A 12683-nucleotide genomic window follows, 5' to 3' on the forward strand; every position below is an offset into this window, starting at 1 on the left:
CAGTTTCCAGCAAATCCTCCAAGTTCTTCCAACATGCATTGGATATTCTCTATATGGATAATGTTATAAAGAAGCCAACAGGTTTCCTGTCAGATACAAGTAGTTCATTTGCTAGTGCTAGCTGCTTAGTTCATGGCTGATGCCACTGTACATTATAATTCTACTTTCCCTGTGGTATTACTTGTTATAACCACACTGGATAGATTCCTATGTCCACGTTTACATCCTAAGCTTTTTCTAACAGCTTTTTTTCCTCCAACATTTCTCTGATTATCTCATCCTGCTCTTATTACTAGATATGTTTTATTAAACTTGTCAAAATTCTCTTTATACCTGCAGTAGTTTAGCATAGAGGGCGATTTTAAGGACTTATTTTCTACTTTAACATTATGGTGTGTGTGGGAACGGGGAAGGGGGTGCACTAGTCATTACTGCCGCCAGTGATCCTGTACTTTTTATCTCATCATCTCTTATACTTGCAATATTTGTCACACACATCACCTTTATCTTTATCTGCTCAGTTCTGATATCTAAATTTACCAGCATCATCAACCTCTTTGTAAGTGGTAGATTACGTATTACTCTCACTGAACCAGAGAGTACTGTATATTTGCAAGTATTTCTTCTTTAGCTATTCTTTTTTTCTATAGTCATCCATAACGTGATTTCATGTTGCTGTATCCACTCTACCTCCTGGAGGCAGCCATTTTTGCGGATATAATCAATAGGCACAGTTGTCCTGGTTCTATACTGCCTATTCATCTAATCTGTGATGGTAATTTTAGAGAGTTTCTGACTCCTTTCATGGTTGAAAATCATCCTCCTATCTTTTTTGATTGGCCAATGTCCTAGCTCCCTCAACCAAACACACAGGACCCGGTTTGTGTCTGCACACGGAACCTTGTCTGTGTGTCAAATTACTTACTGGAATTACCAAATCACCCTTATAAACATGCAGTTTTTCGCCAGCCTATTGCCAATTTGAGCACAAACCTAATTACTGAAGTAGGTAATCCATAGTCCTGGGAAAACAGACTGTAATGCTATCTTTCTATGTGTTAACAGAGTAAGCAGACAGTCCTTCTAAAAACATTAACTAAGCTAAAACAAATTACAGGGATAATCTTAGTTTAGAATGTGGCTGCAGTGCTTGCTGCATCCTTGACATCCAGGATTACTTACCAAAACACAGCCATGGGTCATGTGACTGCTTGTGCAAGGCAGATGCAGTGGTGAATTCAATTCTGCTTTACAAACCTTAAGCCAATTACTTAGCCCCTGGGCATATCTTGCCATATCTGTGGTTCTTACAGATTATTTTTTATGTTTTTGATGCCTAACACACTACATTCTGGTCTCAAAACCCAATGCCGCTCTGTATTCCCAATGCTGTTGATCGAACCCAAACCATGCTAATGAGGTTTATGCACACATCATTAAACTAGGTTTATGTGGGACTATAATAGAGGAATTGGTCCAGACACCTCTGCAACAAGAACTTCTCTGGATTGCCAGCTGCTAGAACACCACAGTGATTTCTTTGCCATTTGCTGTATTCTTATAATACTATCCCAGGCCAGTTATTAAATTTTAGTACGTGATTGTGCTGCCCCAGAAAGTTTCCAAGGTGTTAGGATTGTCTAGTTGAGGAACCATAATGATGACAATGAGCATTGTGGTTTGGTATAACACCTACACTTTATAACTCTGCAAGTGATAAGACAAAAAAATATTTCTTTCTCAGCAAAATTTAACTTTAAATGAGTCATTTAACTTGTACAGTTAGTGCTTTTCCATTCCATACACATATTGATTGCTAGTAACACATTGTTGTATTAAGTCCTGCACGAGGTGGTTCCTTTTTGGCGCTTATATGCAGTAACCAAGCAGGTTGATAGTTACCATGGGAACTGTTGTTCCAGAGCCAAACTGTAATTGCTTCACTAGCAACTTGCAAATGGATACATACTGCAATGCAACTCAACAGGGAAAAGTAATGGAGCAGGTGATATAACAAAATAAATGAAGGAGTTGAAGAAAGATATAAGCAGATATTTGTTCCTGAAAAAATAATATAACTATATTGTTTTGCCATTTGTCCATCATATGGTAAAGTGACAGATGATTTCTGTCCAGCACTTCTGACTGTAATGTAATTACTTTTTCATAGGAATGTAATGTTATCTATAAAAGCTAAACAGCGTGTGAAAGTGTGTGTGAATCCTTGTATGCTTACATTTCTTTAAAAATGTAATCTAATGTTTAATAATTTCATATTAGGAAACAAGGAGAGAAGTTTTTAAAGAGACCATGTCGTTACTTAAACTGGAACTAATGTCCTACTGTGCCAATTAACAATTCAGGCATGTGGTTATTGCAGAACGGGACAGGCGATGTCCCTTCACCAATATCTATTCTTAACTGCCTAAACAATGCCCAGCTGTCAGCATGTGCCAGGGAAGAATGAAGTCCCACATGATTTAGTCACTTTGTCCTGGTACAGCCAATGAAAATGGGTGAAGATTGTCTCCAGGAACAAAAGAAGGAAGATGGTGACGACTTGCTATGAAACGAGGATAGGTATCGCTGGATTAGTTCGGCTTTAAGCACAGAAAACATCAAAAAAACAAAACATCAAGTGTTTTTAATGCTTACTTGCAAAAAAGTATTATGTAGCTGCCGGGGCAAAGGGACATTATATAGATTGTCCTTTGAATGGTAGTGCTGATTCTTCTGGGGATGCTGGCATCATATCTGCCAGGGCGATTGATACACAAGCAAGGGTGTCTGATGAATTAAATAATCTGGTGACAGGGTCTCTTCTTGGTAAATTGATCTGAAAAGAGTGAAATTGCAAATGGTGAAATTAGAGAGCTGATGATGAGATGGATTAGAGCTATGGGTTGAAACCCTCTCCTATAATATAGAGTTTGATTACTAAAAATTGTCAGCTTTTTTCAGGAAAAATCTGTTTCTATGAACCATGGTCAAATTAAAAATATTTCATATGAATTTGTGAGGATTTTAGAGGTGTGTAAAGTTAGGAATGGCTACATATTCATTTTTAAAGGATTTAGATTGAGGAAACACAACTTTTTCTAGGATTAAAGTCCTTCAAAGATCGAGGCAAGTATGCAGAATGCATTACTGAAGTTGGCAAACCAAAACCCTAAGGTTTAAAACAGTAGACTGCTGTAAATGGGGGAAAAAGAGTGCCAATCTCAATGCCCATGAGTGAGATTGGCATTTTCTTTCCCATTGCACGAAAAAGCCCCTTTTGCGCATACACAGACTCAGGCATGTTCAGAAAAAAACAACTGAAGCCTCCTGGCATACGTGATGTAGGTATCCCAGGGGTCTCTGCTCGCCTATTCAGTCTTTACTGCTGTGGCAGGGGGTTTACCTTTTTTTAATATTTTTGTTTTTTAAATATAATTTTTACTTTACATTAAACGGTTGTCCTACTCTACTCTACTTTGTAGAGGATGGAGTTCCTCATTTAAACCTTTCGGGTGGTGAGTGTTACGCTTGGAAGGTTTGTATTACTTATTGAGATGGAAGATCTGATTTCCAAAAAGACCTAGAGTGCTTACATCTTTTTTGTAAAACCCAGTGAAATGTTGTGTTACACTTTATATAAGGAGCCCCTTCTCCACAGTCCTTCCCACTTATGTACACCAAATCAAATTCATCATTCTTCCTACATATAGATGACCACAGTGGCCAATGGTTTTGCCTGCATGTCATTTTAAACCCATGAAACTATTTATAACTAGTGTTGGTGTTCGAATTCGGGTTTTCCCTTTATTTGCCCCGAAAATGGCAGTTCGAATTTGGGCAGACCTGACCCAAAAAGCACAGAAGTCGACTTTGCGAATTTGTGTTTAAAAATATGTTTAAACAAAAAAAAAAGGCAAACTCCACATGAACCATTGAGAGTTCCCACGGTCACCGGGCTGTACTTATTGACAAGTACAGCCCGGTGACCGTGGGAACTTTGCGGTCACAGCTGATTGGAGGAGGCACGTGAGTGCTTCCAATCAGCTGTGACTGCAGATGAACTGCTGTTCTGTATGTGTTCTCTACCAATCTCTATCCAAGAACACATACTACAGTTACGCTAGGGCTGCAAGAGCAATCGGGAGCAAAAAAATTTACCCTCCAATAGATTTTAATGGTGTTCAAATTCGGCATTTAATCACCCGAAAAATATCGGGCTATTCGATCGAATACCTGCTGAATCGAACACTCAGCTGTTTGACCAACACTATTTGTAACGCTATACAGATACAGATAATCTTTTGTTAAAACACCAATTTTGTGAACATAGTTTCATCAAACAATTGCTTGGTTATTTCAAACTGTGCTATCCTGAATCACCAGTAATCATTTTAATACTGTATTCACATCTTCCTCTGCATACCAGATGAAATGTCTTATCAAGCTGTCATGAGAACCTGCACTGGCTGCTCAATTTGGAAAGAAGCGGCAGAACAGGAGTGATTGAATCAAACGATCTTTTTGACTGTCATATATTGCCTCTATATATGCTGTACTGTGGATCACATTTATCCTACTAATAATACCGATCCTCGGTTGCTAAAAGCTATTGTTTTATTCTACCATGGCAGATATTTCTTCAATAACTTGCAGTATTCTTTTGGATAGCTGCTGATCTTTTTATCTCAGTATACCTACAGGCAGTGCAAAAATAAATTGGACTCTACCTTACTTGAAAAGCCTAACTCCAGCCAACTGTGATGCCTATACTAGAAATTGGAGTTGCAGGCTTCACTAGGAAAGACAGGTACAAACAGCAATAAAAACAGAAGTTCTAATTCTTCATCACTGTACTGTTTTTGACTCTGTCCCAGTTGTAAAATATTTTCATCTCTACATGTCCTCACAGTAGGTGAAATCTTCCAAACAGAAACACCAACCTGACCTCGTCTGTTTAAAATAAGTTGTTTGGCTGGAGTTTGGCTTTATTGCGCTTCTCCTACTGTAGCCTTATCTTACATATTCTACTAAAGAAATCACCCCAAGACAAGACATTCTACTCCTCAGCCTATTGAATATTCCCCGTCTGCTAAGTGCTTTCTTCTATGGCAGCTTCTTCAGCATCACAACAGGATAGAGGGCTACAGGCAGCAGTACAAAGAACACATTGAGGTTGATTTAGGTGTTCATTTAGCATGGTCAGTTATTACTGTGCAAGGGCAGGTTTGCAGTGCTTTGCTATTCAATCCAATCATGGGCAAGCAAAAATTGTGTTTTTTGTATTTGCCATTCGTCCACCATTTTCCATGTGATTGGGTATTCTTTGTAAAAAAAAAAAAAAACTTTTTTGCTAAACTAAATATCCTCGGCAAAGTGATATATTTGCTTTGCTAAATAAACAACCCAAAATCTTACAAGTATTTGTATTGCTATATATTTTAACCTTTTTTTTTTACTTGTCTTAACCTTCAAGTTGAATTTTCTTTTTGCAATTTATTATTTTTATTTTTGTAAAGTGAATATACACCTAGATTAGTGAATAAGGTAAAGTTCTGACGCCAACTGTCTTACATAGGATTTGCTTGCACATAATGGTATCTCTACAGCATCTGGATTTTAGATTTACCTGCATTCAATCTATTATCTTTAAAAAGATCTGCTATCAGAAAAACAATATACATAAATCAATAGTGAACTGCATCTCAAAAAGGTGTGTAAAGCTGCGTACACACTTCCAATTTTTATCGTTCAAAATGAACGACGAACGAACGACGAACGATCGATTGGGCAAAAATCATTCGTAAAAAAAGTAACCAACGACGCCGACGAACGAGGAAAGTCGTTGGAAATGAACGACCGGACCGGCGGATCGGATTGGACGACGATCGTTGACCATCGTTCGTGTGTATGATCGTTCATTGATCGTCCATGGTCTGAGCATGCGTGATGAACGAACGTTCGTTCACTCCCTGTCGTGCACATCACTCCCTGTATCGCTCAAACGATCGCATCTATTGTGTGTACAATATCTACGAACGATCGTGTCGTTATCTGTATGTACAGGATCGGTGCTATACGATCGTTCGCAGATACCGTGCAGAATCGTTCGTCGTTCGTTTAACAACGATAATAATTGGAAGTGTGTACGTAGCTTAAGTTAGTAATATGTGCTGCAGTCTAATGTTCTTCTTTTTCTTTGAACCATCAGCAATTTCATGCCAAGTATTCTATGTCTTTTCTGATTTTGTCAAACATACTGACACTGCCCTGCATAATTTAACCTTCCTCAAACATATTATATTCTTCATATAAACTTTACAGACAATTAAATCAGCATATTTCTGCCTTCCAAATTCTAAACCGACTCTTTTTTGTTTGATTATAAACCAATCAACTAAAAACAGCTTCTTAGTCTATTGACACATATGCCCTACAGGAACATGCATGTTCCTGAATTATATTTGTTATTATGAACTAGTATTTATATAGCGCCAAAGTATTACGCAGCACTTTTCAAAATCCGTGGTCATTTCACTAATTGTCCCCCAAAGGGGCTCACAATCTGATATCACTTCCATAGTCATATGTCATTACATAGTCTAAGGGAAGTTTTGGAAGGGAGGCCAATTAACCTAACTGCATGTTTTTGGGATGTGGGAGGAAACCGGAGTGCCTGGAGGAAACCCATGCAAAAACAGGTAGAACATAATAACTCCTTGCAAAAAGCGTTTTGGCTGAGATTCGTACCTAGGACCTTGAGCATGTGCTAGCCACTGAGCCAACCGTGAATACCTTTCTACAAGGCACTGTAACACGTCCACCACACATTAGGCCTGATTTATTAAAGTTCTCCAAGGCTGGAGAAGATACACTTTCATCAGTAAAGCTGGGTGATCAAGCAAACTTGAATTGCAGTTTTTAAGTCATTTGCTGTTTGTTAGCAAATGTTTTTAATCTTGGACCAGATCCAGGTTTGTTGGATCACCCAGGTTCATTAATAAAACTGTATCTTCTCCAGCCTTGGAGAGCTTAAACAAATTAGGCCTATTTTTTGATGCATTACCATTCTTTCTTATCCCCCTTTTTCACCTTTTCAGCACAATTGCATTGCAATACAAGTAATGAGTAATGGGTAACAACACAATGTAATGCACTGCCACAGAGAGTGCATGCTCTTTAATTTGTGTGTTTTAGTGCAGAGTCAGCCCATTCGAGTGATGTGCATTCTAGCAGTGCAAATAATAGATTGTGCAGGTTTGCTTTTTCCAGGATAAACAAAAGGTTTATTATAGCAGCAGGCGATTTATAGTACTGAATATTGGTATAGGGGAACAATGTGTCACTCTGGTAATTGACGCAAAGTGAGTGGAACATCTGCCATTCAAACGCAGTGAATGGTAAATTGAAAATTGTTTTTCTTCTTTTATGTGGGCAAAAGTAAACACAGAGCTGTCAACTTTCCTCAAAACAGATATTCTTTCAAATAGATTGTGTAGTTTTTATAGTATTTATTCTTTCGGGACTAATCTTATATACAGATTATTGCCTGCTTGTGGAGCACCAGGCCCTATTTACATGTTTACGTACTAACTTTAATGCTGTGTTAAAAATAGCCTTCTGCTTATAAAACAAACTACTAGTAAATATTCAGATTATACAGCCATCTGATCATCTCCCTCCCCACACTCCTGACTTTATATTAAGCTTTAGTTTAACTAAGACTGTGTAATAAATTATTTGTAAAAGGGATTTATTTAACTTTAAAAATTCATGATTACATAATCATGAGTGATTCCTTTATTTAAAAAATATTAGATCCAAACAGAATAATACTTACCTAGAATTCATACATGATGGGGCATCCTTTCTTCCCGCAATGGTAGTTATTTTTTTCTGAACTGTCCAGTACTAGGCAAGATATTGCGGCTTAATAAATAAAATATATTAAATATATTTTAAAAAATAATTGTTCCCTTTATAAGTAATATGTCACAGATCACAACAATTTAAAGAGCACATGAAGAAAACACAAAAGCTGAGGCTACCTTTTGTTAAAATCACAAATCAAACCAATTGATAGATTTACTGTCAAATCATATCTTTTCTCTTAAAATTATGTGTTTAAAAAAATGGTTTGACAGTCAATGCATGAGACTATATTAGCATAATGTGATAGGTATGATTGTGGAACAGAGGCAGGTTCATTTTTGCAGAAAGGACAGTCGAGGTCATGCCAGTGGGCAGTGGACTGGTATGTTCTGCCATAGTGACTGCAGGAATTTTCACACAAAGGGAAAAACTACATGGCAAGAGTAAAAATGTGAGTAAAAGAAGAAAAAGGTTAGGGGAGTTATAGATTAAAGCTTCCCCAGCCCAAAAGTTGGTGCTATCAATTGTGTTTTGTGTTGAAGTGTTTGTGGAGTCTTTTCTCTTTGGAAAGGATTGTGAACGATCCTTTCCAACAATAACTATTGTATGTGTGTACCCAGCCTTAAGTACACTATAGACAAACTTTGTCCAACAACCAACAATCAGCAACATTACCCAATATCTATATTTATCTATACCATAGCCAAGTTATCTTTAGTAAATAGTTGAAACACCAAAAATATATATAGGGTGTCAAAGTGAATGTAGTATCATAAGTAGACCCCTTACAGTGACCAAAACAGGGTAGGTGTTGTTGGTTTTGATTCCATATGTTAATGATTCATTATGAGATATGCAAGTATTTATAAATCTTAGAGGTATTGCACCACCTAAAAGTCCCAAATGTTTTGTTCTTGTCTTTTGTAGTTCCCATAAGGGGGTGTGGCATGGGATGACCTTATACCAGGTGGAATTTACTTTTGTTTAGTTGCAAAATGGTGCCCAGAATATATAGCTTTTATCAAACTCTCTATGGTTACACCTAGCAACTGCATTTTTTATCATTTAATTGTGATGCGTATTAGAACCAAGGGGTTCTAGATGAGCTCTCTTTTAGACTTTCTTTTAATGAAACTTGCTATAAAAATATTTGATTGGAAGCTGCCTTCTTTTAAGCGATAAGTGGGTATCAAGAGAATAACGCTATACCTGCCAGAACTGGAAATATATGGGTGGATCTCATTTGTCATGTTTAAAAAATGTATTTAGTGCAGCTCTTGTATTAATCAAATGCAGAGATGAGAAACTATTTAGCTCATATAGCATGTCATTAAATCCAGCAGATTCATTTTAATGCGTAGCATTTAGGAAGATATGAATGTGAACCTGCTGAATGTAAATCAGCCAATAGACTGATTATGAACATATTCCTACAGTAGAGAATGTTACAATATTTTTTTCTTCTCTGTGATTATAATAAGAGATACCATTTTAAGTTCCCAGAGGAAAAAATGTTTCAATCTTAGCTCAGTGCTTTGTGTAAAAGAATCTGAAAAAAAGACTTATGGAAAGTATAACAGATTAGAGCTGTTAATAGAAAAGGTTCTGATTGGCAAGTAGCGTATATAGCTATTTGTCAGTTTATTTTGGTATGCTGATAATGATCAGTACACACAATTCCACAAACAGTATTAGTGTTCTGCTACAGGATTCGATTGTACTTATATTTCCTTGTAATTGCTGCGTAGGAAAAAATGTAGATGCATTGTTTTCGACAGGGAATATTAACTACTTTGTGCCCAGAGTGGTGTAAATCGGATTTCCCCTATTGTTTTTAACACAAATGTATATGCCAATAAACTACCTTTCTCTAAGCAGAGACAAAAGGAGAAGCAGAGAACATAGATAAAAGGTTGCTCATCTAGTTCATCTTAATTAAAACAGTGCCCTTTAGTGGAATAAACATGCTTAAAGATTAACAAAACCCTGTGATACTCACCTGGGTGCCACCGTCTTCCTTCTTTTCTTCTTCATTCTTGTGACCTTCGACCATCTTGATTGGTCAGGCCGGGATTACATAGGGTCGGGATTACATACGCACAGGTGCGTGATGTGTTCGGTATCCTGGTAACAATTTTGACAGCTCTGTGGAGCAATAAGGCAGGTAAGAATGCTTATTGCAGAAGACATCACATGTCCCTTTCTGCAATAAAGTCCTGCCTGATCGCAGATTTTTGAAGTGGGGACTTAGGGCCTAATATAAGGCCATTATTTGCCTAGATCTGGCCATGTCAGTGATCCTATGTCTCCTAACATCTGCCACTGCGCCACTGTCACAAAAATCTTAGATTTTTCTTGTTCATTTTACATTTCTTTATTTCCATTTTCTCTGCATTTACCAAGCTGTTTATTAAAATGGACAGTGACAAGAGAATAGGACATATTAAAACTTTTACCTTTGATTCCCATGGTTCAAGGTCATTAGTAGACAGATACAAAAATAATCCAACACAAGGGATCACTACCCCACCTCCTTAATGATATTGGACACTTGTAGGTATATATAAAAACAATGTGCATAGTAGTACAATCTACTAAGGTACTGGGCTTTATCATCCGAGCTAAATGACTGGAATTATACTCTACTGTACCATAAAGAAAGGACAATCATCAAAATGTACTACATAGTTGTATGGGTGATCTTCATACTGTAAAGTTAGTGGGATTAGCACAATGCAGGACACTTTAGAACTCAGTCATAAATTAAAACCAAAAGGTTAGCAATAGGTGCCATAGGTTGTCCATAGGTTGTCAATTCAAAAGTCCTGCAACTATAGCGGCTACACCAGGTGGACACCTGGTACTCACAGGTAGTAATAATTTGCAATGGGAGTTTTTCCCCCAAACAGCCTGAAGCTACCCTTTACTGCTGGTTTTCAGCCCCACTTCTTACCATCAGACTCTCACCCTGCTCCTGTCTGTCTTAGACATACCTGTCAGGTCATTCTAAAAAACTGGCCTATGCTGTGGTGGGATAGGAAGGCCCACCCAGATCTTTCCCTCCTATCTGAAAGCCTGGGATCTTTAAGAAAACTAACCAAACAGCAACCATTGGTTGCCAAACAAAACCTCTCGGACTGCTTCCATAGACAATACCCTGTTTTTATAGGAACCACAACCTAAATGGTGAAGTATACCTGCCATTCAGGATCCACCCCTGGAGTCCTGTACAATACTTACCACAATTGCTCCACATTCTGCAGCTTGAAAAATTTGAATCTGAACATTTGTGCTTACTTCAAGTAACTGCCTTAAATATTTGTCATAAATGTATTATAGCTTTTTGCCTAAATACTCTGTGTGATAGCAAAAAATCCATGATCTAATGAAGCTTTATATATTTTCTACTTTTATGACAGGTGGTTCTTCCAACATTTATTTTGGAGAAACGATCACTTCTGGAGATGTATGCAAATTTCATGGCCCATCCCGATCTGTTCTTATCCGTTGCAGCTGGTACCACCCCTGAGGAACGAATGATTAGTTTTGTGGAATATTATTTGACAGCCTTCCATGAAGGCCGCAAAGGAGCTGTTGCCAAGAAGCCTTATAACCCAATTTTAGGTGAAACGTTTCATTGTAGCTGGGATGTTCCCAAGGAAAAAGTAAAGCCTTGCAGAACACAGAGTGCCTCTATGAAAGCCAAAGAAACTGACAAAGTCCAGGGATCTACCAATGAGTCATACAAAGTGCGATTTGTCGCTGAACAAGTGTCCCATCACCCACCTGTGTCTTGTTTTTACTGTGAATGCAAAGAAAAGAAGATGTGTGTTAACACACACATATGGACGAAAAGCAAATTTCTGGGGATGTCTGTTGGAGTTTCAATGGTTGGAGAAGGTATGTAATGTTATCATTGTTAATTAATGGGCATGTTTGTTTATAATTATATTCGTTATTTTTTAATTTAAATATCTCCTCATTGCTACATATTTAACAGCAGCAAATGATGGGTAGCAGGCTTATTTATTTTTCTAGATGAATGTGATTTTTAGGCAAATATAAATAAACACATTTCAACACAGTTATGTCTTTATTAAAAATGATAAATACCTGAATCTGCCTTGATATAATTTCTATAGAATCGCCTGCCTAGCAGCACTTTTAGGTGAATGGAGTCAATCTGTGCTGTCTGTCACACAGTGGACCTACTTTATAGGAAAGGAAAGCACAGGGGTGACCTCATTAGCATGCTGTCTAGGAAAACCATGGTGCACCCGAAATGTGTGTTTGAATTACAAGACTGGCTAAACAAAGTTAGATATTGTTTTTTAAATGAAACAAATTACATATACTGTATGAATTTGAACTTTTTAAATAGATGTGGATTCTCATGAACAAATGGGACTGAAGCTGCTTAAATTCCTTTTGACAAAATAAAAAAAAATTATTGATAAATATTTTTAGGCTTCCAAAATCTTTAGAAGAAGGGTTTAGGGCCTATTTAGGCCAGCCACTTTCTGGATTTATGTGTATTTAGAACTTAGAAACATTATACCTACCTTTGCACCTCCAGTTCTTATACAGTTGCAGTTTCTATTACCTGTCTTACCTGTTCTACATTTTGAGGACTTTAAGCCTGCATTTCTAGGCTTAGGTACACTATATACCGTAACTAAAAGTGGAAGCTTTTCACAATTATTGACGATTCAGATGTATTCTATAGACAATGTTCGATATAATAGGTTACAGTACAAAGACATTTCTAGAGCATAGAGACATTCTGACATTTGACAAGGTCATTTTCTGTTCTA

General features: G+C 37.3%; 1 protein-coding gene across 3 annotated transcripts in view; it reads left to right on the top strand.

The window, feature by feature from the left end:
* Positions 1–12683, top strand: part of OSBPL10 (oxysterol binding protein like 10) — a 195768-nt gene that overhangs the window by 147278 nt on the left and 35807 nt on the right. For all 3 annotated transcript variants that reach the window (XM_072412376.1, XM_072412375.1, XM_072412374.1), the window contains one exon: positions 11289–11769. In XM_072412376.1, the coding sequence (XP_072268477.1) occupies positions 11289–11769 (481 nt within the window). The remainder of the gene's footprint in view (positions 1–11288; positions 11770–12683) is intronic.

Source organism: Pyxicephalus adspersus, chromosome 5 (genome assembly GCF_032062135.1).
Source record: "Pyxicephalus adspersus chromosome 5, UCB_Pads_2.0, whole genome shotgun sequence".
Taxonomy (NCBI): Eukaryota; Metazoa; Chordata; class Amphibia; order Anura; family Pyxicephalidae; genus Pyxicephalus; species Pyxicephalus adspersus.